The sequence below is a fragment of the Solanum pennellii genome, chromosome 1 (assembly GCF_001406875.1).
Source record: "Solanum pennellii chromosome 1, SPENNV200".
NCBI lineage: Eukaryota > Viridiplantae > Streptophyta > Magnoliopsida > Solanales > Solanaceae > Solanum > Solanum pennellii.
Window position 1 is genome coordinate 100,129,351 of NC_028637.1, and position 27,822 is coordinate 100,157,172.

The following is a 27,822-nucleotide window of genomic DNA, read 5'->3' on the forward strand; positions in this document are numbered from 1 at the left end:
AAAAATAAAAATATGAAGTTGAAAATATTTTTAAAAAGCAAAATTATTTTTTTGGGGAGGGGGTGGGGGGGGGAGGGCTTGCCGGTGGTGGAAAAAAAATTAAATTTTAAATTTTTTTTTTTAAAATTGTTGTTTTTCCCAACAAAAATGTAATTTAAAATTGGAGGAGAGTTTTGGAAAATGTTTTTCTTAATTTTTTAAGGGAAGTCATTTTCCTTAATTTTGAGGAAAATGAGTTGATTTGGAAAACATTTTCCAAAACTTTTGTCGCAACCAAACATGAGAAACTTCATACTAAACATACTCTAACTTTCACTTCTCATCAATATATTTGAGTAAAAAATGAAACACCTTTCACGAGCTCTTCAAGATCTTATTACTAAACAATCGGAAAGTGTGAGTTAAAGTGATTATATGTTAGTGAGAATAATAAATTTTATGTCAATAAGAATAATAAATTTTAAAAAGTAATTATGTGATTATAAATTTTATTTACATGTGAAATAAATGGTTAGTAAATATAAATATGAAGTTGTTTTAACAAAATATAAACTCGTGGATCAACTTTTGTATTAAAATATCTCAAATTATAAGATGGTATTCTCATATGATTCCATATCATAGTTTTTTGGAGAATATGGATTCACATTTCATGATACGGAATCATGAGATGAAATCAGCGTAAAATCGCATGAACAAACGTTGATTCCATCTCATGATATCATATCGTGACATGGTATCGCATGGCGAAACGCATACTTATACAGTCCCAACTAAAATTGAATATGTGCAGAATCTTACAATTTTTCAATGTCTACAAATATCCCATGTGTTCAAGACATAAATTAAAGTTTAGGTTGAATTAACTTCTAAAAATCTTAATTAGAATTAGGCAAATGTGTCTCAACTTGAATTAATATGTCTTATAGAGTCTTACAAATTTTCAATGCCTACCCATCATTTTAACATAATCGGATAATGTTAAATGTTATGTGACATAATGGGATAATGTTAAATGTTAATGTGAATATGATTGATAATCACTTATTATGGGTAATTAAGCATTATTGCGATTCATAATTTCAATCATGCAAACAAGCATATCATATAAATTGACATTATTAAAAAGTAAATAAAAAAATGAAATATCATTCAAATTAGAAAAAATCTTCGAAACTAACTAAAATATAGCAGAAGTGGGGCCCTTTAAAGTTTAATCTAGAACAAGTGAAAGAAAACAAAAAAGCAGCAGTAGAATGTCTACAAGTAAAGCTAAACGGAACCTTCTGCCTGTAAAATTTCTTCTACCTTACACTTGCACCCCCTATCTTTCTTTAATTATTTCATTCTCATCCTCTTCAATTCTCTTCTCTTCTCTTTATCTCACCGCCTCTCTTTCTCTCTCTACGCTGTTACACGCAATTCGTCCGCCATCTGCCGCCGTTCTCCACCCTACCTCATGACCTCTACCATCTCTGCCTCCTCCCCTTGGCCCGAAAGCCCTTTCGTTTCCCCTCCTATGTCGGAAAATTCTCCTGATTCCGGTGATCGTTCCTCTCTCTCTGACCTCTCCGATATCTCAGCTGCCGTAACAGACGTCGTTGATGATGAACGCGGCTCTCAAACCTCGGTTACCTCTCCCACTAATGCACCCGCCACTAGCGTACAGAACGTGAACCCTAGCCCTAATTCTATTTCTCTTCCCGTTGATTCATCTACTCCGAATGTCCTTTACCTATCCTTCAACCAGGATTACGGATGCTTCGCGGCAGGCACCGATCGAGGGTTCCGGATCTACAACTGTGATCCGCTCCGTGAGATTTTCCGCCGCGATTTTACCGGCAATTCTAATGGTGGAGGTGGAATTGGCGTTGTTCAGATGCTTTTTCGGTGCAATATTTTGGCGTTGGTTGGTGGAGGTCCGGAGCCTCAATATCCCTTAAATAAGGTGATGATATGGGATGATCATCAATCTAGGTGCATCGGCGAGCTATCGTTTCGATCTGAGGTGAAATCTGTGAGGCTGAGAAGGGATAGAATTGTGGTTGTTTTGGCCCAGAAGATATTTGTTTACAACTTCTCGGATTTGAAACTGTTGCATCAGATTGAGACAGTGGCGAACCCCAAGGGTTTGTGTGAGGTGTCACAGGTATCGGGATCAATGGTTCTGGTTTGTCCGGGTCTTCAGAAGGGTCAGGTGAGAGTGGAACATTATGCTTCTAAGAGGACCAAGTTCATAATGGCACATGACTCAAGGATTGTGTGTTTTGCGCTTACAAATGATGGGAGGTTGTTGGCTACTTCTAGCAGTAAAGGGACTCTTGTCAGAATATATAATACTTTGGATGGATCTTTGGTCCAAGAGGTGTACACTTACTCTGAATTAATTGTCATACTTTTTTGAATTGTTTTATTTTACATTGAAAATTTTGAATACCATTTGATTTTCAATGAACACTCTGGTGTGTTATTGGCTTATTGCTAACAACTGTCACTTTACAAATGGAATGTGCTCTTGGTCTTTAGTTTTTTATCCTAAGCATGTTTTTCGCTTAATACAGGTCAGAAGAGGCGCGGATAGAGCAGAAATCTATAGCCTTGCTTTTTCTCCAACTGCACAATGGCTAGCTGTTTCCAGTGATAAAGGAACTGTCCATGTGTTCAATCTAAAGGTTGATTCAGCAGCTTTAGGAGTTGATAGACCAAGAGGGGCATCTGAGTCAAATGCTACATCTCCATCAGCTGTGTCTCATCTCTCCTTCATAAGAGGTAACTGGCCTGTTATATTCTCGTCTTTAGTTACTAGACTCTAAATGCCAATCTTCCTGTGGAAGTGTATGATATTTATAGTGTTGAAGGTAGTTTTGTTTATTCAGAGAACTCCATGAAGTGCAAGCATCTCTTTGTTATAATCGCTTACTATAAGTTAAGTTCTTTCACCAACAAGAATCAAAGTTTCTATAGAAACCTTCTGATGCTTCAACTTGCCTTTGTAGCTCTGCTTTGATCTTATTAACATTTTCTAAATGTTGACACAGTGATATCAGTTGAACATTTTAATCATAAATGAAGAGATATTGTTTTGGCCTACAAAAGGAATTGTAGCTCCTTCTATAACATTCTAAGCCTTTACATGATGTGGTTCAACGCAATTCAATATCGTATTAGAGTAAGTCAAAATTTTGGGTTTGGGTCGTACTGCCACTCACTTAACAAGATTATATCCATGTCATTGCCACAGAAGAAGGAATCAGATTGCAAGTGTGTGTTGGTTGGGGGGGGGGGAGGCATATTTCAGACCTATATATTAAGGAGAAGTATCCCCTCTCAAAAAGTTTTCAAGTTGATTGTTTACATAAGTTAGCAGTATGGAAAGTATAAAATGAGCAATTTGTATGTGTTACAATTTATCATGGGATCTTTTCTGGGAAACAATTGTGGAATCACTCATCCAGCTCTGTTTACTGATTATCTTACTGTTTAGCTTCTCATGGCATATGCTCCAATTAAATTGGATGGAGAGGAATAGGTGGCTTCAGAATGTAGTTAAAGCTGAATAAAAGAAATATGGATGGGAACTTTTCCAAGTTCTGGCGTAAAGTTCCCCTTTGGCAACAAAAGCTTGTGTATCTTTGGAATGTGTCCTAAAATCTCTTTTAGTGATCAGCCAGCTACTTGCCCGCTAGAGACTAGGAAATGAAGTTCCTCCTTTGGTGTCTGTATGGTATGGAGGAAATTTTATCATTTTCCATGTTTGGTTGGACAAATTTTGGAGAAGATTTTCTCTAGGAAAACAAGTTCCTTACAAAATGAGGAAAATGACTTCCTTAATGGAAGCAAGGAAAATAAGTTCTATAAGTGATTTATGTTTATTGTATCTTCCCCACCCAACGCCCTCAACCACTGGATGTGACAGTCCTTCATGTCACATGGAACTGTTCTCTTATGTATAGTGTCCTGCATTTACTTTAGTACGTTGTTCAATTATTTCTTCTCTGTTATAACTGTGATGTTGCAACACAAGGAATTTTTAAAACAATTTTTTGGTGTTGTTGAAAGAGCTGCCATAAGAACTGGACAGAAGACATTGGTGCTATACCTGTTTGGGTCTAAAATTTGCTTGAACTAGCAATCTGGTAGAGGTTTTTGGCCTCAACAATTGAGTTGTGTTGTCTACTAGAAAATGTAGGAATTTGTTATTCCAAGTATGATCCTCCGGAAGAAGGCAAGTAATCTGAAAGATGAATAACGCTTAAGAAAAACATGCATTACATTAAGTTCAGCATATTTGCACCCCTAAAATACACGTCTTTCTCAATGCTAAGGACTTTTAATAGCTAGAGGTGAAGTGTGTGCAGTTAATTCTGACACATATTTTACTGTCATCATATGGTTTAGATTTTAGGAAGAGGTTCTTGCAATTTCAATCTCTTCTTGGTTGATTTTTGAGATGATACTGTCTGTAGGTTTCTGTCTAACAGTCGGAACAGGTTCTTTGATTTTGTAATTTTGTCGCCAATAGACTCAGGACAGAATTTTTTGGAGGCATTGCTAAAGAATTAGTTGGAGTGTTTTGTCAATAACTCAATATTTTAAGCCTATTGACAGACCTTTGTGGTGTTCCTATGCAGGTGTGCTACCAAAGTATTTCAGCTCTGAGTGGTCTGTGGCACAGTTCCGCTTGCAAGAAGGTCTGCAGCACATTGTGGCCTTCGGTCACCAAAAGAATACGGTTGTGATTCTTGGCATGGATGGCAGGTAAGGGTGTCCTCGTATCATTTTTTAACGTTCTCCAACTTTTGTGACAAGTGAATCACATCTTTGGAAGTTCATCTATTAATTCTTTGATGAATTGGAATGCAGTTTCTACCGATGCCAGTATGATGCAGCAACTGGTGGGGAGATGACCCTGTTGGAACATCATAGTTTCTTGAAGTCTGAGGAGAACTTCTAACTTGGGAAGCTCGCTGGATGCATGCTACCCTTCTTGTGTGGCTTTTGTTTTTACTGTATCTATTTATAATTTCGCAGGTGGACATGGTAGTGACTGTATATAAACATAATCCAAAAAAAGATGTACATATATATAAAAGATGAGAACTGGCGGCTTTTGTAACAACCTTGTGGCTGTATTTAGGTTACTACTGTGTCATCGTAGTACACTGAAGTATTGTTATGGACATGCTTGTCACGTAGTGCTGAAGTATCTGTCTAGTTATTTGTCTGGCTCCTTCTGTTTCTCTATAAAAGCTATGGCCAGTACATGAGGCTGCGCATGGAGTATATTATTAATGGTTTCTGCTGAAATTATCGTCTACACTTGCACTTCCTAAAAGCTAAATACAGACATGGCGACTATAAAGTGCCAGCAACACAGAAAGCAAACATCAGGGAATGGTTGTTTAATACCGTCAGTTTATAGTGAATGTAACGAGTTTTCGTTTTTATATATATATCAACTCTTTCAATTTTTTAGTCCACAGTCTAGGACAAAACACGCAGACTGTCTTCACATTTTAGCCGTAATAAAGGTAGAGACGTCTATAATCCAAATATACTTATTAAACAGTCCTAACTTGGAGACCTAAAGTATAGGTAGGTGATGACTTCACCTGGAATAGCAGTCATAAGTATCCTAGCAAAAAAAGTGGCTCATGTGCTTGGAGGAGCCAACTTTTAACAAAATAATAAAAATCCATCTCTGGGTGTATGCCATACAATTGGCAATCTAGCAAAAATACTTCTAGGCAGGTATTCTTTGGAACATGTTCATGACCTCCGCTTGTGACAAATTACTGAATGGTGTAATTTCTCCTCTTTTTCTCCTTTTAGAATGTACTTCGTGTACACAATAACTTATGGTCCTGCAAGGTGCTTTGTACCTCCTTTTACCTTTATACCATAAACAGGCATCCCATAAGAGAGAATTGATGGACTTGCAAAAGATGCCTCTTGTGGCAGCCTTCTTTCTGTTTTGACAATTCCACCTCTTGTTTCGCCCATCTTGGCTGCTGACCAACACGAAGAAGAAAACAAAGATGCATACCAGCTGCATGCACAGTTTCTACTAGCACAGGCTCTTAGTAATGCTACAGCAGAACATAGTAATACGCCTTTTGCGCTACTCCAAGTGCTAATTTTTTGTGTAACAATGATCCATTGGGTCTAGACAGGCAACAAGAGCCCCAGAGTAACCTGACAATAATCCATAGTCTGATTTTCAGGATCAAATTAATGGTCCAAGAGGTGCCAGACAAAGGATCTGCACCTACAGACAAACAAACTGAAGGAGCGCAAGGGGACAGCATGTGTAGCTTATTTATTTCATTAATCTGTACTCTAAATAGCACATATATAGCAAAATAGAGATATGGTTGGCACTTAGTGATGAGACATATCTGTACTGCATATTATAAGATTGCCTAGGAAGCAAAAGAAATGTTTCCACTGTTACATTGGATGCAAAATATTCTCCAGAGGGCGGAAAAATGAAACTTGTACCCTAGCCATACTGCAGTGATAAACCAAGAGAAAGTGTTCACTTCTTTCTCCCAAGTGCAATGGTGGTATCATGTTAAGAAACAAAGGATCCTCTCCTATAAGGTGTCTCAGTAACTCTACTGTAGTTGCATCAAATGAGAAGTTCTTTCAGTCATCTCCTATAATAAAGCCTTTGTTTCACTAAATTTCTTACCTCTGAGAAATCCACGCACAATTTTCTTCACAAAATCCATTGCTCATTATATTACTACTATATGTTATCACATTTGATGCAAACCTATAAATATCTTTGTTGTAATCCCCTACCCACAATTAAAAATAAAAATAAAAAGAGAGAGGGAGACAATCGCAAAACAACAAAGGAACAGTAGCACTCACTTGACACTTCCTGCTGGAACATGCATTTATCCAGTTGAATATCCCCACAAGAAGTTGCTCTTTACAACGAAAAATATCTTCCCCAAACGAGGGATTAAATTAACATCAGATGGCTTTAAGATTCTACAGGGGATAGGTGAAAACAAGGTGGTGTTTAGGTAGAGCTATATCATCTGTTATGGAAGTTTGATCATCAGAACTTTCCCACCTGGAATCAGACTTTCCTACTGATAGAGGACTACAGAGACGATGCAAACAATTATTCGGAGGTTGCTACTTTTGATGAAATGCCCTAGGCACAACTTTGTAACGAGCATTCCTGCAATGGAAGGGAAGGAAGAAATATCAAGGAGTGGAGATATCACTCTACTCATGTTTATTGTCAATGTATTATGGTTCCATAAGTAACTGATGTAATGGGACTAAATGAAAATTAGCTCTCTACTCTTTTGACATTTTACTCAGTCTAAACTTCCATCCATCTGGTGGTAGCTTGAGTAGTAAAGACTTGAAAGAATCTGATGTACCTTGTTCTATCCATGGAATAGCAGACGTAAAACTTGCCACAAATTTCAGTTGCCACAAAAAAGAACACTAGCAAAAAGGAAAATAGATGCCAGACATCCCTGAAGAGAAAAATAAGCTACTAACCAATGTACTTTACAGTACTAAAAGTGAAATCGATCATTAATCAAAGTCCAAGATCACTATGTTCAACAAAGTTGCAAGGAACAAGGAAGAACACAACAGTTAAAAAGGTAGCAGAAATTTTTCCTTTCTCACAACAATCCAAGTTTCCCCAGTACACTTCATTAGGCAAGGTCATCCACATTTGATCGGTGGCACATAATTTATACAGAGAATTATGAGCAGCTACATGTTCTGCTCATATACTTCAAAAAAATATAATGGCTAAGCCAAACCCAGGATGAACCTTGTTTGAAGTACCTTGTTTTGCAGCTAGAAGTGCACTAACTAGATTTCATTTTACAGTATAAACCTCAGAATATAAATCAGTACAGACGACGGTCCCTGCAAACACAATGCAATCTTTCAAAGCTTACATCGGTGATCAACCAGCAAAAAATATATTTAGACAGGCTGGCTCATACATAAACGGATATCACATGTGAATTGAATTCATAATAGTAGAGAGAGGTGATTGTGCATGACTGTCATATCATAACAATTAGTGTACATGGCTTTGGAAAATAAGAAGAGGATAATTCATCAAATTTGAATGTCCATGACAGAACCTCAAGTAATACTAATTGCTACAAAAACAATAAGCTTACAAACAATCCAATGCCCTCCCTTCTGCCCTTCACATCTATGCTTACTTCTTGAAAGCTGGAAGAGAAAGCAGCCAACAGGATGCAAAATCCAATGCTAGAAACAACATTGCACAGACTATTCCGGGACAACTGAACCTCAGATTACAAGAACTCTTCAAACGAAATACTGAACGAAAAAGCAAACCACAATATTTCAAAGAAAATATAAATGGGACGTATGAACAGTTTTCTGAACTAAACTAGAAATTTAATCACAAGTAACAGATACGTTATTTATGATACAAACAAATGAGTATACAATGTTACATCACAAACAAATCAGCTATAGATAAATGAATTGTTTTGGCCAGACTTTGGGTTATAACGCAAGGACAAAAACCTCAATATAGCATCTATGGATTTTAGTCATTCATTCTATCGTTCTACATTTTCAAATTGACAAGGGAAGCTATACTAAATTTCAGCTTATAATCAAACCAGACAGTGAACACAAAAGAGCTGACACGAGATGATATGATAGAAAATGAGATAATTTCTATTATATTTCCAAGCACATTACACCGAGGTTATAAAAACCATAACAGAAATCTACGTCCTACTACTAGAAGTACCCATAAACTAGACAAAAGATTTGACGCATATTTAACCCGACAATGAAACTTCTAAATGAGACTTATGCCTTCTTCGGTGACTTTCCTGCCTTAGCTTTAGGTGACTTCTCCTCGGCAACTGCGGATTTCTTAGGCAACAGAACTGGGTTAATGTTAGGAAGAACACCTCCACTTGCAATTGTAACACCAGCCAACAATTTTCCCAACTCCTCATCATTCCTCACTGCCAAAAGCACATGCCTAGGAATGATTCTGCTCTTCTTGTTGTCTCTTGCCGCATTTCCAGCCAACTCCAACACCTGTACAACAAAAAAACACCGCAACTCAATACAAAATCACTCTCTGCATAGTCAACAGAAAATTACGGATCTGAGGATAAAAATCAAATAGGTTTGTTGATTTATGTGTTTTCGTACCTCAGCAGCAAGGTATTCCAGAACAGCAGCGAGATAAATAGGAGCACCAGATCCTACACGCTGAGCATATCGACCCTTCTTCAAGTACCGACCAATACGACCGACTGGAAACTGAAGGCCAGCTTTGATTGACTTGGTGACGGACTTCTTCCTTGGGCCACCCTTTCTCCCTCCGGCACCTTTGGTTGTCTTAGTAGCATCCATTGCTGTGTGAAGATATGCTTAAAGAGAGTATTAGAGAAGAATGCTTGTATACTTTGATTGAGATTTGAAAGCTGATGAGAAAATTAAAATGAAGAGTTTGTTATTTATAAGGTTGAGATGAGATTGCCACGCTGGCGATCCGCGTGAGGAGCATCTAATTTTAACGATGCGGATTCGTTTTCTTTCAATATAATCTAACGGTTATAAAAAGATGAAAGGATAGCGATCCTTGGCTAACGCGAATAGCCAATTATTTAGTGACACGTGTTTCTTCTTAAGTGAATTTGGTGGAGTAAGAGGTAAAACCGCGCGCGGGGATTTTGAATTTTCGTAAATTTTATTTGCGGTAAGCTGAGAATTCGTTTCTTTGCAATTATATGATTTCTAATAAATCCCAACTCCTATTTTATCTTGTAATACCTTTAAATTTTAATTAAGGAAATCCTAATTTACGGTTATATGATTCATATATCATCAAGAAAAATCTAATGGTGAATTTAGAGTCAGTATAAATCGATTAATTTTAAGTTTTCTTAAATTAAAATTAATTTTCAGAAATTTTATATGTTTGGTAAAAATAAAAATAAAAAAGTGTTTCTAAACACTCAATATTAAGCTAAAACAAATTTCATAAATCAAAATACATAAATTATAAAATTTAAACACTCACTTTGTGATTTTTAGCTTATAAGTCTTTTTAGACGGACTTCTAATGCATAACATGTCGTAAATGAGTTAATTTTACATATTATTTTTGTTTATTTGTTTGGTCGGATTGTTATTTTTATTTGATAAATATATAATGAACTGAACAACTTATTGAGCAATTCAACTCATATCTTCAAGTAATGGTTGAGAAGAACTTATTATTTTATACTATATAATTTAATTTAATGGAAGATCATAATGTATCAATTTGGTTCAAGTTGTTTAATCAATATTGCCAAGTAATATACTACCTATGTTTGACTTAACACCCATAGACATATTGCATAATTGAAATATATACCTCTCATAATCTGTAAAAATATACATTAACAATATGCATATTTAAACTAAATGTATTAGACATGTTTATACGATTTGATGATGATTAAAAAGGAAAATTCTATATGGTCTCAACATTAGAATGTGGATCAGTAGCATAAACCTTAATTATGTCAATACAATATATGATACTTCTTTAGCAACAGGTAAGCGAAATTAGTAGGAGAATATATAGTGTAATTATTTAGTGGAACATACATGTAAGAGAATATATATTTGTAATATTTTACTTTTATAAGATATTTGTTTGGTTTCCTCTGAATTTAAATGAGATGAATTCTTAGAAATCCAACCGAACATATTTTTATTTGTTAGTTGATATTTTGCATTTTAAAACAATAGGGTTAAAATTTTGACTGGAAATTATTTTATGAGTTTTATAAAATAAAGCATGTGTAGTGTTATGAAATGACAAAAAGAAAAAAGAAACAGAAATACACAAATAAGTATTATTAACTTTTGTTTATTGTTGAAGGTTTTTCTTTTCAATTATGATTGTTTATGTGTTATCTTACGAGAAGAATGCTATACATATACATGTATATATTTGGACACCAAGTATACTACATGGATATCTCTTTACTATGTAATATTTTTGGTCACCAAAAATATTATGTGGATGGTTAAGCTACGTACATCACATTGTATGTGGTATATTCATCTTACATATAATACATATTGTGTGTACATATACGTTACAACAAAATATATTTATGTGGACGTTTATGTTACAACACAAAATATGCTTTTGTGTATATTCATTTTGCAATAATGAGTATTGAATTTGACATTTTTTAAAAAAGAATTTTGAAAGTGTGATGTTCAGGGATGGAAATAGTATGTTATTTGAAAGTTACAATGTTGTTATTTAGTATTCGATTTTGAAAACATTATATCATTATCATATTATACAGTATGGTAAATCGATAATCATAGTTTGTTCTACTTCGATTAATATATACTCGTAAAATAAAGTATTGAAAATTTAACAATTTTTAAAAAGACTCCGTTGTATTTTACTAACACGATAGACATGTTAAAATACATATTCAAAAGACTTAATATATAAACATGACCCTTAATTAACTAGGCGTTAATTGATAACTATGACCTTTAACTTTTGATGTGCACAAGTAGACACTTAAACTTGTATAAAATTAGACAAATGAACATATTTGTCCTACCTGGCACCTTACATGGCAATTTTGTATCCTACATGGCATCCTACGTGTATTGTGTCGTGTAGGACACTTGTGTCTACTTATTCAATTTTATAATAGTTTAAGTTCCTACTTGTGCACATTCAAAGTTGAAGAGCATAATTGTTCATTGACGTCAAATAGGGTCATTTTTATGTATTATGCCTATTCAAAACAAAGTACAAACAACTCATTTTGTTAATCAATTACATCCAAAGTTTCAACTCCTAAACATTTATATTTTATACTAATACTTAGGTTGAATATTTGTTAGTATTTTAATAATAATATTATTTATGCAACTATATACTTTGATACGATATTCAATATTCAATATATTATTTTTAAATACCAAGCATCAAGGGTAATTAAAATAAATAACAAATACCATACTAAATATCATAATATCAAAACCATAGTATTAGAAATTTCAGTAAGGTACAATACAGTACACAACCATAACATGCCCACTTCCACCTATGGTACTTCAATATGAAAAGATCACAATTGGGTAATAGAAAACTCCATCTATAATTTAAAGATCCGTTAGGTCATGAGAAAAATGAAATCCTAAGAAAAGATTGAAATTTTGGTTTGATATATAATTTAGACTTTTTTTACATTATATGTTTTCTCATAAATATAAAATTCTCACAAGTTATAAAATTTAAAATTATTAAAATTTGTCACAATTCTTTATACGGTCCAAAGAAGTAAAAGTTTATAAAATAATATAATATACTATCTCAAATCTATATATTCTTAGAGAATACAACATTCATTGATTTAAATTTAATCAATTATAAAATAAAAGCGAACATAAATTGTAGTGCACTAATTTTTATCATAATCCTTACATATTACATACAATCTTCTCACGTTGAATTTGTATTTCTCGATCATATGACCGAGAATGTGAATCAAACATTGTTACTTTTTGCCATTGGTAAATACATTTGATCAAAAATTATTAATTTGGTGAATATAAATGATAATGTAGGAATTTATTTGAAATAAAAATAAATTCTATATTGATGAAAATAGTCGTTATATGAGATATAAATAATTTTAAAAGTAACGATATAGATTATAAATTTTATTTACATATGACATAAATGGATAGCAGATAAAAGCTTGAGTTATTTTTACAAAATATAAACTTACATACTAATCATTGTATTTGAAAATTCTCAAATCATAATTTAAAGTTCCAAAATCAGACTTATTAAAAAAATTAAAATTTTATCTAGTGATATGAAATAATGAGATCAACATTTGACATCACATTCAAAGCCCTATTAAGTATAATAATCAGACTTTAAAGGTTTCTTGATATATAAACTGCGTCAATTCGAATTGGATGACATTTTTCAAAATCTAAACTAAAAAGTGCAAAATTTAGTTTGAAACCAACGCACACCCTTTTTTTATTAACTGCGTAAAACTTTTCCCGAAATAAGTATTTACATCAAAGTTATATAGTATTAATTAATTATAATTAAAACATCATATTGGATATAAATATACATTTTTAGTAATATTTTATAATTATAATTTTTTGTATTAGTAAAAACGCGTGGCGTGATAGATACGCACCCCAGTGGATCACTTATATATATTACTTTGGCTTTAATTAAGGCGCGGCAGATGGCGCGGCAGAGGAGGGGATCCAGTTTTCCCTTTCTTTAGCATTAGGGTTTGTTGTTCGTCTACGATATTGTAAGAATCTTTTGTTCATTCAATTTTTGATTGTAGGTGTTGTTTTGAGTCAAGAAAACTGAAATACTTTACGAATTTCGAAGATGATACTAAGAACAATCGTTGTTGGAAAAAGTGAATAATTAGTGTAATGGGGAATATAACTTGGCGATAATTGGTTGATATTGTAAGAACTTTTTATTGATTCAATTGTTGATTTCTTCATTGAAGTTACGTGATTGCAGAATTGAATCAAGAAAACAGAAACACTTGTTGACTATAATTTTCCTTGGTTATCAGTAAACTTTCCAACCTTAAAATTGTTCTTATTAATTCAATTCTTGATTGAAGTTAGAAAATTATAAAGTTATATAGTTCTTGTTAATCCAATTCTTGATTGAAGCTATAGAATTATAAGATTATCAGTACACTTTCCAACCTTAATGTTGTTTTTGGTATTTCAATTCTTGATTGGAAGTTACAGAATTATAAGATTATGAGTAAAATTTTCATCCTTAAAATTGTTCAATTATAAGATTATATTGTTCTTGTTAATTCAGTTCTTGACTGAAGTTATAGAATTATTAGATTATCACTACACTTCCCAACCTTCAATGTTTACTTGTTGATTCAAGTCTTGATTGAAGTTAGGGAATTATTAGATTATTGGTGTTGTTACAAGTGATTGCAACATTCAATCAGGAAAACTGAGATACTTTGACCTTAAAACTATTATTGTTTTTACAATTCTTGATTGAAGTAAAAGAATTATAACTTATAAGATTATCACTGTTGTTTTCAAGTGATTGCAGCATTGAATCAGGAAAACTGAAACACTTCCTGAGCTTAAACTTTTTTTTTTTGTTAATTCAATTCTTGATCGAAGTTAGATATTTAGGTTATCAGTGTTATTTTCAAGTGATTGCAGCATTGAATCAGGAAAACTGAAACACTTCCCTTACCTTAAAAAATAGCTTTCTGTAAAATGTGAATTTTGATGTCACAGAGTTATGTTCCTGTTGGCAAATCTTCGGGTTTTCAGATTCCGGCATTGCTGACTGGGAAGGTTTTCATTGTTATATCACCGTTGATTAGCTTGATGCATGATCAGATGGTGTTTCTTCTGCTTCCTTCCTCGGATCTGGCAAAACTGATCAAAGTGTTGAACAAAAGCAATGGCAGGCATGTATAGCATCATTTATGTATGCCCGCCCTGAACAATTCTAAGGTATTGAGCAATTTTTAAATTGTACTTCAAGGATAGTATTGGCTGGTGTTTGACAGATGAGTTTTCTGTTTTTCTTTTTTCTTTCCTTTAAGCCTCATAAAACCCTTCCAAATCCTTGCAGAAAGTCTTGGAATTGCTCTATTTGCAGTCGATGAAGTTCATTGTGTTTCTAAGTGAGGTCATGATTTTCAATAAGATTACAGGTTTATATTCTTTTATTTTGTTTGATAAATCAGACTAATGCTATTATTTGGAATTGGTAAAAAAGTTTCAGCACTGAGTAAGTATTTATTTTCTAGTTATTTCTCTTATTCAATTGTAGGGACTAATTTACCAGTTTAACGTAAATATGACTCTTAATACATCATGCTTATTAACGGATGAGAAAATACCATGCATATGACTAGACGTAAGTATTTATTTTCTAGTTATTTTTCTTATTCAGTTACTGGGACTAATTTACCAGTTTAACGTAAATATGACTTAATACATCATGCTTATTACTGATGAGAACATACCATGCATATGACTAGACAAACTCCTCAGATATATCTCTTATCAACTCTCTTCTAGCCAAGCAAAAGCTGCGGGAAAATATTGACACAAATTTTCCATTTATTATAGGCGATTATGTTTTGAGAGAGAACTTTGGAATGGATACCATGAACTTTCGGAAGTTTGACATTCCGATCATGTCACTGACTGCTATTGCTACTACTGCTGTTTGAGAAGACATTCTGCAGTCATTGCACATGTCAAAGGCAACACAAATTGTTCTCACTCCGTTTTTCCGGTCAAATCTCTGATTTTCTGTAAATTAATCTTCACCGTGCTACGGTAATTTTTTTTGTTTGGTATTCGTAGGTGTTCTGCATTTGCATTTTGCTGCACCGCTTCATTCTTAGCTGTCTTCTCTTATTTATTCCTTATTTTGTTTGTTGTGTGTGCATGTGGTGGGGGTGGGGGATGTTTGAGGACTCACTTATTTATTGTAAATAATCCACACATTATTTAAACTAAAATTAAGTTAAATTCTTCAGAGAATTCAATGCTTAAATTGTGATTTGTGACATTATGTTTGCCTATCAATTACATCCTGTATTCACACTTAAGGACTAATTACTACTTCCATCGAGTGTTTTTAGTTTTATTTTTGCTACAGTATTAGTGTTTGAACCTCTTAAGGTACAGTCTTCATACTCTGTACATATGCTGATAGAAATAATAGTAAATCACTTCATTTCTGCTGCTTGCATGTGGAGCATTGATAAGAACTTATTCCAGAAAAGGGAAGTCTTCCTTGAAAATCCTTTCTGGTGGAGAACTCTGAAAGTTCTGATAATGCTTCTAATGGTTGCATGGATGAACACAATGGGATCAATGAGGTTATGTAGACGACATTGAGAAGGACGCTGTTTCTGAGCGACAATGAAGTATCTTGTCCTGAGATATTGGAGATATGGTTTACATTCATTGAAGGGTAGACAGTTCTGTTTAAAATCTGGAAAATGAGTGTGATGTTGTGCAAGATGTGGATGATTTGAATGGTAAAACTCTTCTTTGGGTGAATGAAAATATCGGTTTATACAGTACAAATCTAATTTAAGAGAATTTGATTGACCCCATCTTCCATGATACTAAAGATTACCCAACCAATAACTCGGTCTGTTACCAAAGTCTGAAAGCCTCTGCAGAGACATTAAAAATTATTGTGTAAACATAGAGAATTTTGAAATTTTTAACAGTAGTTATTTTAATGTATATTGAAACAATTTCTTTTGTTTTGTCGTAGCTGCAGCAGTACTTTCATCTACATTCTAAAGTGTTTGAGTTTCAGTTTACTCATTTGCAACAACCACTGGACAATCTATCATCATATCGGTGCAAGATTGTTTAGTATGAGATTTTAAGAGGATATAACCTTTGCTTGATAGAAGAACCTTGCATCTTCTTATCCTATGACACAACTCTTAATGCATGATCAGAAGACCACATAAGATAAAAGTATCTCATCCTATTCTTTCTTGCATTCTCAAACTTGACTTTTTTATGTGACAGGTCTCTTCATTTCTTAAAACCAAATCAGGGAAATGCTTTTTGTGGGTTTTCCTTAGTCTCTACCAATGTTGCAGATTAAGTAAACATTTCATCTTTTCGTCCCAGGGCACTTTTTAAAATGTATATTATTATTTTAAATTGTAAGCTTGGTCATTTACTCCTATATTTACTTTATGAATTCAAGTAGATTGTACTGATATTAATAATTGATGCAGTTTCTTGTGGTGAATTTTGTGGAAAACTACCTCCGAAAGGTTGTACTGGTTTATGTTGCACAAAATTCTGATCTGGCCTATGATCCAGAAGAAAGAGCAAAGTTTTGACACGAACCTTTGGAGGATGGACCAACAATAATCTATGCCCCAAATAGGAAAGAAACATTAAGTGTATGAAAATCTCTTTCTAAACTTGGGGTCATGGCTGCTGCTTACAATGCTAAGGTAATATATATCCAATCAGGTAAAGTAATTATATTTCTGTCCCTCTGATTTTATTGATGTTGAGTTTATTTCGCCACCAAATTTTAATTGTTTGAAACTTCAGATAATTTTGCACTGTCGCATGATGTAGGAGCATGTCTTTAGGATGCAAAATACCATAGTTGTGAAAGTGGACTAAAGGTGATCATAAACAGCATGCTGTTCAATTGGTTTTCTTTCATGTAATTAGGTATATTATGTCACTGTGATATTATGTGGTAGAGGTCTGCTAGATTAGAGTCAAGGTCTAAAAATTTCGCAGCCCAAGTCTTTGGACATATTGTCCGCTTTTGCTCAACAGACCTCACAAATTGGTCTCTTAGGCTACACCACCATTGAATCCGAAAATGTGCCTACCATCCAAACTTGTGCTATGTCTTATGTAACACTTCACTCTTTTCTCCCTTTTTCATGTGATATTTGCCCTAAGTGTCATATGTACCCTTATTCGAAGGCTTGCCAATCCTTTTCTTTGACTTGTCCTCATTAACTCGCCCTCTATCATGAGTGTCACGTGAGGGTGCTGTAACGCTCCAAAAATAAATAATTAAATAAATAAGAATAAATAGTTATTTAAGGGCATAATGGCCCTTTCACGTGTTAATTAAAATAAATCAAATTTGTATTAATTTATTTTAAATTCTATTTGACTTATTCTTGAATTAGTCTCCTAATCCTAATAGTTCTCTCTCTCTCACGCTCCTTAACTCTCTCTCTCACGTTCTCCATCTTTCTCACGTTATTCTGCCAAATATCAACAGTTCTTCACGCTTGAAGAACTCACATGAATTTTTTTTTTTAAAAAAACAAAGCAACCAAAAACATTAAGGCGAAGAGAAGTTGTTCCCTGAGTGGCGTAGACGTTGAAGTAACTTGGACTGATTTTTGGAAAGAGTTTTGGGTAGCGAATTTTTCGTTTGAACATCAATAAAGGTGTGAGTTTTTCTTCTCTCTTGGCTCCTTTCCCAAGAGGCTCCTTACGATTCGAACTATTCACCTCGAAACTAAGGTTGTTCCCCGTTGCATGCCCCTGTCACTAGCTCCCTATGATCTTAGGTTGGGTATTCTTGTTGGTAGAATTTAGGGATGCTTGTTGTGGTGATGATCTCATTTCAAGTATGTGTTCATAATGATGTGATTATATCTTGTATCTTTCGGAAAATATGAATGTGTATACGTATGTATTTGTGCAAGATTTTGACCATGACTTTGAGTCTTTCTTTAGCATGTTAACATATTAGAAATTACTCGTGTTTTATGTGCAATTAGAGGCTCTTAAAATCTTGATCTTCACATGGTTGAAATGCTAGAAATTCTAGTTAAACAAATGACCAAATCATACTTTTAACTTGTCTTAAGAATCCTAACGAATGACTAATAAAGAGGTGCTTAAAAGTCTCGTAAATCGCTTCATAAAAATGTGTAATAAAGTTCCAGAATAAAATTTTTATTTAATTAATTTTTTTTTATTTTAAGTTAAATTCGCTTGAATAGGGAGGTTGTGGGTTCGAACCCCCACAGCCCCCCTTATTTTTGAGTTATTTTCGCTGGGGATGGAGGCTGTGAGGTGGTGGGTTCGAACCCCCACAGCCTCACCTTTATTCCCTTAATATTTTACCCCCCCTTCAGCTCTGAGGTCGTGGGTTCGATCCCCACGCCTCGCATCTTTTTTTTTTTCCGCGTACTGGGGTCGTGTGATCGATTCCCGCCCCCAGCATCCCCTTTTATTCTCTTTTTTTTTAAGCGAACGGGGGCTGTGGGTTCGATCCCCGCCCCCAGCATCTCTTTATATTCCCTTTTTTTTTTAGCGAACGGGGGTCGTGGGTTCGATCCCCGCCCCCGGCATTTTTTTTTTGAATTTTCGCTGGCCCCCAACCCCAGTTTGAATCCCCCTTAGCGCGCTTTTTTTTTTTTAAAAAAAAACAGGAGTTGGTGAGGTCCTGGGTTCGATCCCTGCAGACCTCACCTATTTTTTTTCTATTTTTTTAACACCCAAAATTTCCAGAATTCACCTGTAGCAAATATCCAAATTCTTGAACTTTATTACACATTTTTATGAAGCGATTTACGAGACTTTTAAGCACCTCTTTATTAGTCATTCGTTAGGATTCTTAAGACAAGTTAAAAGTATGATGTGGTCATTTGTTTAACTAGAATTTCTAGCATTTCAACCATGTGAAGATCAAGATTTTAAGAGCCTCTAATTGCACATAAAACACGAGTAATTTCTAATCTGTTAACATGCTAAAGAAAGACTCAAAGTCATGGTCAAAATCTTGCACAAATACATACGTATACACATTCATATTTTCCGAAAGATACAAGATATAATCACATCATTATGAACACATACTCGAAATGAGATCATCACCACAACAAGCATCCCTAAATTCTACCAACAAGAATACCCAACCTAAGATCATAGGGAGCTAGTGACAGGGGCATGCAACGGGGAACAACCTTAGTTTCGAGGTGAATAGTTCGAATCGTAAGGAGCCTCTTGGGAAAGGAGCCAAGAGAGAAGAAAAACCCATACCTTTATTGATGTTCAAACGAAGAATTCGCTACCCAAAAATCAGTCCAAGTTACTTCAACGTCTACGCCACTCAAGGAACAACTTCTCTTCGCCTTAATGTTTTTGGTTGCTTTGTTTTTTTTTTTAAAAAAAAAATTTCATGTGAGTTCTTCAAGCGTGAAGAACTGTTGATATTTGGCAGAATAATGTGAGAAAGATGGAGAACGTGAGAGAGAGTTAAGGAGCGTGAGAGAGAGAACTAATAGGATTAGGAGACTAATTCAAGAATTAGTCAAATAGAATATAAAATAAATTTGGTTTATTTTAATTAACACGTGAAAGGACCATTATGCCCTTAAATAACTATTTATTCTTATTTATTTAATTATTTATTTTTGGATCGTTACAAGTGCTTCCTTACAACTTAGCGTCCTTGCTAAGATTTGCCCCATCATCATTTTTTGGGAACTTGGCTTTGATGTCATTTGTTGGTAAAACATAAGCCCGTGGCATCTATTGAGCGCTTCGGCTTAACAGAATCCACGGATTTGTCTCTTGGACAACACTATCAAGCCCAAAGCGCACATACTATGTGAGCTTGTGCTATCTATATAAAGCACTTCTTATTTTTCAAACTTTTAGACGTGAGATTTGCCTATGGTGTCATATGTAACCCTTTTTCAGCAGCTTGGCAACATAGAAGCCTTCCAACTCTTTTCTCTTTGACCCTCCCACATTAGTCCACCCTCCTTCCTGGGCATTAAGTTGCTTATACTCTTCCTTGTCAATTGAGCAGTAAGCTTTGTCCTTTCTCTTTTCAGTTGCCAAAATCACATCTGAGGCAGGTGCATAAGGAATTTCATGAGAACACTCTGCAGGTAAAACTAGGTGACGTGTTAGATGAAGTAACATTAACAAACATTTTGAATTGTATTTCACAAGTTATTGCATATACATAGGTCTTTGATCCTTTGCATTGAATATTCAATATTTTAGAGTGATATGTGCATATTCCCTCATGTTCACGAAGAGGAAATTAATTGTGGAACTTAACGTCCTCATTTTTGTGCAAATCAAGTTGGATCAATCTCTATTTCCTCAGCGCATATGCTTTATTGGTTATTTATCTGAACTTGGTCCAGTTGAGAATTCATATGCCAAACCCTTCTAGTTTGGCATTGAGGCATAGGATTTGTAGTATTTGTTTTTGTTGATTGAATTTGTTTCGATGTTGTCCAATATCTGTACTGTCTGATACAATAAATAGACGATTCTAATATAAGAGGGTTTGTACATTGAGAATATATTGTGGTATCCAAATATAGCTTTGACTCTAATGATTTAATTCCTGCTCAGTTCTTATGAAAGAGAACTTAAAAAAATAACTTCACTTTTAAAAAAATATTACATTTTTTTCTGAATTGCCTTTACATCGTCATCAAATGTTATTAATAAGATGCCACAAAGAAGTCTGTAACATGGAGTGGTGGTTCTTTAGTCCTGTTTCATGAATCATGGGTGGTTATCATATCCAGATACTGTTTTCCAGTCAGGGAAGTATCATTTCCCTATTCTGTTTTGTTCTGATTGGACTGTCTAAAGTAAGTCATAATGATCTGAAAATATTTCCTGTTGTATGTTTCTTTTCAACATATGCTATCATATTTTTTAACAGTTGTTGATAGTTGCTATAATAAGATGAATCCAGTGCAAAGGTTTTCTGCTGAATTTTTTACAAAGGTCAGTGATTTTCAAGCATGCTGCATGCCTGTATCCACTTCAACTCTATCTTCAAGATATCTTGACAACAGATAGGCAATTTTCTTGAGCTTAAAATTGTTTACTTACATTTAGGTTTTATGCTTGTTTGTTAGTCAACTGAGGCTATGCATTGTACTTTCTGGTAATCAGGCCATTGTCGCAACAATTGCCTTTGGGATGCACATTGACTAGTTGAATGTGTGAAGGATCATTAACTATGGTTGGCCCCAGGTGCAATTACCTAGCTAGAATCCTTTACATATTTTATACAACTACGTCTGTATGCTCATGTAAATGAACTCCAAAAAAATCTTGAGCACCTTCTTATTTTGTCTTGCTTCTATAGTAATATGATTGTACATATGTTCATATGTGCAGTTAAGAAGCACTGTGTTTAAGGACTTGTTTGAACTATTTTCTTTTAGTTGTCTTTTTGTTTCTGTTTCAGTTATGCTTCGTGGTAAAGCTATTGTAACCTTTACAGAGTCTGGAGGCTTATTATCAAGAGGCTGGTCGGGATGGAAAAGTAGCAGAGTGTGGTCAGTTCATTTGAGTCTTTTTAATCTGTGGTTTATTTGTCATAACCTTGAGAAGAATCATCCTACTTCAAAGAGAATAAAATGGTATACACTGGTTGACATTTTTAGTAATGTTTGGAATTGTGAGATGAGCAATTTCCCGATGGTGTATGACATCAGTTTCTTGGATAAAAATAATCTATAATGGGCCTTTATGCAGTGCTGTTTTTAGTAAAATTGGAAGTTCTATGTTAGAATTCAAAAGCTAAGGACATAATTTCTATGAATACTTAAATAGTGAATTTGTAGACATGGAAAAAGGTTAATAACCTCTTAATCTAATCTAATTTGGATTCAAATTTGATGTCCAGAGAAATTTTGGCATGATTACATTTCATTGTTTCACCTTTTCTAGTCTGTTTGACATTTTTTATGAAGTAGTTGACTTTAAAAACTTACGAGCTAATCCTTGAATCATATAAAGAAAATGCTAAACATCGTAAGGTCAAAATGGTTATCATTACAGAAAGTTAAATGAATTTACAAAGTGTCTTCTTGAAGGTACTTAGTTTAGAAAGAAAAGTAAACATAATAATGAACAAGTAACAATTAAGGAAGAAGTTGATGGTAGGATTTTGGTGCACTTACGAGGAAAATAGATATGGTGGAAGGAAATCTGACATTGTCAAAGTATTACTATATGAATAGCTCTGTTGATAAGGAACCTCATGCCTTTTCATTGGTTTAGCAGAGTTTATCCTGCAGTGCAAAAATTTTGGTTTTGATACACTTGCACCAAATGCTCTTTTATTCAACTTAAATTATCCAGAATAGTCGTGTTTATCTATAGATCTGAGACATCAGCTTCCAAGAGGCACTTACATGTATTTTAAGCTGTATGATTTTTTGTGCAACAGTTCTGTATGCAAACTTGTCGAGATCACCTATGCTTCTACCAAGTGAATGAAGTGAGGAGCAGACAAAGCAAACATAACATGGTCCATGCTCTGAAAGCAAATCCCAAGTCCCATATCCAGGAGATTGGAGGGTCCTTGATTTTTTTCTCTCATCACCCTGAAAGCCTGCACATGATTGGTCCCACAAGGTTACATGCATATGGACGGGTCTGGTGTCCACACGTCCACATTGATTAACAGGGCTGGGAAATCAAGTTATGTGAAGTTCCACTGGAAGCCCACATGTGATCTCAAGTCCTTGTTGGAAGAAGAGGCAATCCGAGTTGGAGGAGCAAATCTCAGCCACACTACTCAAACCTCTATGACACTATTGCAGCTGGAAATTATCCTGAATGGAAGCTCTTCATTCAGACTATGGATCCAGATCATTAAGACAGCTTTGACTTTGTTCCACTCCTGGTAGTACTTCTCTTATGATGTCAATGTAGCGTTGAGGTGAATTGTCTTTTCAACCTTCTTCTGACTGCTTCTATGTACCATTAGAAGTTAACTAACAGCCTACCTGTTTATTTCAATTTAGAACTACTACTTGGGATAAAAATTATCATTATACTACCTATTAAATTGTGTTTTAGCATTTTAGAGGATCCTTTTTTCCTTTTTACCCATTGACTTAGTACGGAAAGTATTTGGTTTAGTGGAGGAGATGGTATCTCGAGCTTACAAGCAGTAGCATTTACACAAAATTTAAGCCCTCAAAGTCTTCATCCTGGTGGCTGACACTTCAGTTTATCCGATGATTTGAGATGCAATTCTACTAAAATTGAGTATCTTCTATTGGGTATATTGCTTTTGAATGCTGAACGAGTTGTTGAACACTAACTGTCACTTGAATGTCTTATCTTGAGATCCAATATGTTATCTCTTTCATCAATGCATGAATGATGAAGTTTGGCAATGAGGAGATATGACAGTGCAGATCCAGTGAAGGATCCTGTACTGCGCGAGGAGGGAATCCAAATTTTCTTTCCCTTTCTTTTAAAGCAAGGGTTTTTACTGTTGTTGTCTCCGTAGAGAAGCAATCAACAGCATCTACAACGTTGTTGGAAAAGGTCTGTTGTATGAATCTTTTGTTTATTCAATTCTTGATTGTTCACTAGTTTTCAATTTTGTTGTGATTGCATTTACATAACAAGAGAGATGGTATGAAATACAGCTGTTGGTGGAAAAAGTAAACAGTTAGTGTAATTGGGAATATCATTTGGCAATAATTGGGAAATTATTTTAATAAAGGTATGTTGTGAGAACTTCTTGTTAATTCAATTCTTGATTGGAGTTAGAGAATTGTTAGATTATCAATTTTAATTTTTAAGTGATTGCAGCATCAAATCAAGAAAACTGGAACACTTTCTGTTCTTAAAATTGTTCTTGTTAGTCAATTCTTGATTGAAGTTAGAGAATTATTAGATTATCAGTGTTATTTTCAAGTGATTGCAGCATTGGATCAAGAAAACTGAAACACTTTCTGACCTTAAAATTGTTCTTGTTAATTCAATTTCTTGATGAGAATTATTAGATTACCAGTACAATTTTCTACCTTGAAATTTTATTGTTAATTTCATCCTGGATTGAAGTTGGAGAACTATTAGATTATCAGTACACTTACCTACCTTGAAATTTTATTGTTAATTCAATCTTGATGGTGCGATTGATTATCTACTCGATGATTCTCAAAGAAACACTGCGAGTGCATCCACTAGTATTGCATGTTTCAGCCGCCGTGCTGGTATGCTAGGAAAAAGAGGCTCCTCTTCTTCATCTTGTTCTGCAGGCAACATGCGGAAATCAAGCATAAACATATGCATTCAATCAGCAATTAGACCTAAATGAAGCAAGACAATAAATAAGTTGAATATGTCCATCAGAAGTCTTGCAAATAGATACTGGAGGTCGAAATGTGCATTCTCCTCTAGAGGATTTTGATCTCCACGTTGCAATTGAAAAGGCTGTATCATCATCTTATTGCAAAGATGAAGATATTGGACAAGATTGGCAAAAGGAGGTCCGCAATTTGTTGCAGAAACACTTTGGACTTTCATTGTTGAAGGAGTTTCAGAAGGAAGATCTAGAAAGCTTGGTTGTCTCACCGAGACTGTCTTGTTCTTGCAGCAACAGGATCAGGTACTACCCCTCACACTTTTTTTTCTCCTCCATTCTCTCCCTTCCTGTAAAATATTATTTTCGATTTCTGCAGGGAAATCTTTGTGTTTTCAGATTTCGGAATTGCCGACTGGGAAGGTTGTATTGAAATATTGGACCAGATTGGCAAAAGAAGGTCAAGAGTTTGTTGCAGAAACACTTTGGACTTTCATTGTTGAAGGATTTTTCAGAAGGAAGCTCTAGAAGGTTGATTGTCTCACCAAGACTGTCTTGTTCTTGCAGCAACAGGATCAGGTACTTGCCCTTGACACTTTTTCTTTCTTCACTATTCTCTCCATTCCTGTTAAATATGATTTTCGATGTCTCGGAGTTATGTTTCTTTAGGGAAATCTGTGTTTTCAAATTCCGGCATTGCTGACTGGGAAGTTTGTCATTGTTATATCACCTCTGATTAGCTTGCTGCATGAGCAGTGTTTGAAGTTAGCAAAACATGGTGTTTCTGCTTGCTTCCTTGGATCTTGTCAAACTGATCGAAGTGTTGAACGAAAAGCAATTGCAGGCATGTATAGCATCAGTTATGTATGCCGTGAGACAATTCTAAGGTATTGAGCATGTTAATCTTTTGAATTGTACTTCAAGGATAGCATTGGCTGTTGTTTGACAGATGAGTTTCCTGGGTTTTTTTCCCTTTTCTTTCAGACTCATAAAACTCCTCCAAAGCCTTGCAGAAAGTCATGGCATTGCTCTAGTTGCAATCGATGAAGTTCATTGTGTTTCTAAGCAGGGATATGATTTTCCACCAGATTACAGGTTTATATTCTTCTATTTGTTTTATAAATTAGACCAATGCTATTTTTGGAAATTGATCAATAAATTTGAGCCCTGAGTAAGTCCTTTGATATAGATAAATCCTATAGTCTCTTTTCCTAGAGTGCAAATAAATAAGAAGGAACTTGTTATCCTTCCATACAGTTTACATACCATAAGGACCAAGCCAACTACAATCTTTGCAGGTGGTACTTCACATTGGGTGTGGGGGTGGGGTGGGCTGACCTTCCAAATTCTGGTTCTATGTTTGTTTAGGCACTTGATCAGTTGAAGCTCAAGGAGTCTCTGCTGTTTTTGTTACTACTGATCATGGTACTGATTGCTACTGCCACTACTCGTGTTCGATAAGACATTCTGCAGTCATTGCACATGTCAAAGGTGACACAAGTTGTTCTTACTTCGTTTTTCCTGCCAATCTCCGATTTTATAGTTAATTAATCTACACCTTGCTACGGTAATTTTTTCGGTTTGGTATTCCTTGTATGTTCTGCATTTGCAGTTGCTGCACCATTTCATTCTTCGCTTTGTTTCTCTTATTTATTTTCTTATTTTGTTTGTTGTGTGTGTATTAGGGGGGGGGGAGCTGGGAAGGGGCATACTTATTTATTGTTAATCATCCATTTGTATACATACTCGAGAACTAAATTACTACTTTCTTTTACTAGTTATGGTATTTAAACTAGATCCTTAATCTTTGTGTCACTTTAATCCTGCAGTGCATAAAGTTTGGTTTTGATACACTTGCACCAAATGCTCTGTTATTCAACTTAATTTATCCAGAAGAGTCATGTTTATCTATAGATCTGAGACATCGGCTTCCAAGAGGAGGGAGGCACTACATGTATTTTTATGCTGTTTGATTTTTTTTTGTATGTTGCTATTTTCAATGATACAGAATGTGTGCAGATAGGTCTTATAATACGGTACCTCCAGATGTGTCTCAATTAGTTAATTTTAGTGGTACCTTTAACGACAATAAGCGCATCTGGTGTAGTGGTATCATAGTACCCTCCCACGGTACTGACCGGGGTTCGATTCCCCGGATGCGCACTCTATTCTTTTTTTTACTACAATTTTTAGCATTATTCCTTTCTGGAATATAATTCACTTCAAGCAAGGGATGTGTGAAGTTATGCCCCTATTGATGCAAAGCAAAGAATCAATTCCCCTTTCTATTGTTTTACTTTAACAACAAGAAGTCAGCTACTTCAGATGAGTTCTCAACAGAGCCTCAATGTATTTTAACAACTTCACCCTCGCAATTATAGGCTTTACATCATCATTCTTACTATACTTGCCAATCTTGAGGAGAAGGCAAAAGAAGGAAATAGCAGCAGAGAAATTGAGGATAGTCACAGAAGCATTAGAACAAGCAGAGGATAGAGTCTTAAGGTATGAAGAAAGACACAGCAAGATACTTAACCAAATATGTTCACATTACATTGTAAGTCAAGAAATAGTAGAAGCACTTTCTGGTGCTCGAGAAGCGATGAATGAAGCATTAGAATTTGCAATTACTCTCAGAAATCTACAGCTAGAAATTATCAGATTGTACCCTGATCAATATGAAAGTGCTTCAAGGCCTGTTTGGTTAATTGGAAAATCAAGAAGACAAAGGAACAATAATAATTAGCATAGATCAACATACATGTTCTTCATTATTTCTTGATTACTCAATGGATACTATTTCCTTTCATCTCTAACCAAAACATTTGCAATAATTGAAATCTTTGTAAATTTTGGCAATAGCCGGCAATTTGTCTAATATGTGATCATCATCATGCTAGATAGGGGTGTTTACAATATCAACATCAACAAGAATAATAATTACTTTACTACGTCCTAGTTTCCAAACAAGTTGAATTGGTTGTATGAATATACACTTCATTATCAAGAGGTATTTACAAATCACAGAAATAAGTTAGAAATTTTTGCATGAAAAAAAACAGATAAATATGTACCTTTCCCTAAGTTTGTGAAATGATCCTTCATCGGGAGGAAAAATAAAA

At 34.6% G+C, this 27,822-nt stretch overlaps 2 protein-coding genes, 1 long non-coding RNA gene and 1 other non-coding gene across 37 annotated transcripts; 3 read left to right on the top strand and 1 right to left on the bottom strand.

Annotated features, from left to right (window-relative positions):
• The first annotated feature begins 1,241 nt into the window (after window positions 1-1,241).
• LOC107008157 (autophagy-related protein 18a-like) lies at window positions 1,242-5,283 on the top strand. The gene is given in 5 exon segments (XM_015207084.2): window positions 1,242-1,370; window positions 1,373-2,365; window positions 2,562-2,769; window positions 4,632-4,758; window positions 4,864-5,283. Coding segments are annotated over 5 exon segments (1,533 nt in total). The 5' UTR covers window positions 1,242-1,256; the 3' UTR covers window positions 4,955-5,283.
• Window positions 5,284-8,686: 3,403 nt separating this feature from the next.
• Window positions 8,687-9,480, bottom strand: LOC107008419 (histone H2A.1). The gene is made up of 2 exons (XM_015207450.2): window positions 9,202-9,480; window positions 8,687-9,084 (listed from the first exon to the last, which is right to left on the bottom strand). The coding sequence occupies exons 1-2, from the start codon at window positions 9,403-9,405 to the stop codon at window positions 8,848-8,850; spliced, it is 441 nt and encodes a 146-aa protein (XP_015062936.1). The 5' UTR covers window positions 9,406-9,480; the 3' UTR covers window positions 8,687-8,847.
• A 3,811-nt stretch (window positions 9,481-13,291) lies between these two features.
• On the top strand, window positions 13,292-27,450 carry LOC107001066. 34 transcript variants are annotated; one of them, XR_001454424.2, is made up of 14 exons: window positions 13,292-13,370; window positions 14,356-14,577; window positions 14,699-14,780; window positions 15,202-16,124; window positions 16,636-16,755; window positions 16,851-17,094; window positions 17,179-17,255; window positions 20,451-20,507; window positions 21,305-21,369; window positions 21,541-21,621; window positions 21,875-21,929; window positions 22,826-25,006; window positions 25,080-25,587; window positions 25,685-27,450. It is a non-coding gene; the product is annotated as an uncharacterized LOC107001066 (long non-coding RNA). The 34 variants fall into 34 exon arrangements; XR_003578626.1 differs by having other exon boundaries at window positions 21,338-21,369; XR_003578613.1 differs by having other exon boundaries at window positions 17,206-17,304.
• On the top strand, window positions 26,793-26,863 carry TRNAG-CCC. Its single transcript has one exon. It is a non-coding gene; the product is annotated as a tRNA-Gly (tRNA).
• Window positions 27,451-27,822: the final 372 nt, after the last annotated feature.

What these genes read in the sequence shown, in the direction of transcription:
- LOC107008419 (XM_015207450.2), bottom strand. Translation starts at nt 9,405, where the DNA reads ATGGATGCTACTAAGACAACCAAAGGTGCCGGAGGGAGAAAGGGTGGC. An exon ending in TGGAATACCTTGCTGCTGAG is followed by an intron (nt 9,085 to 9,201) that starts GTACGAAAACAC and finishes TTTGTTGTACAG; the next exon opens with GTGTTGGAGTTGGCTGGAAA.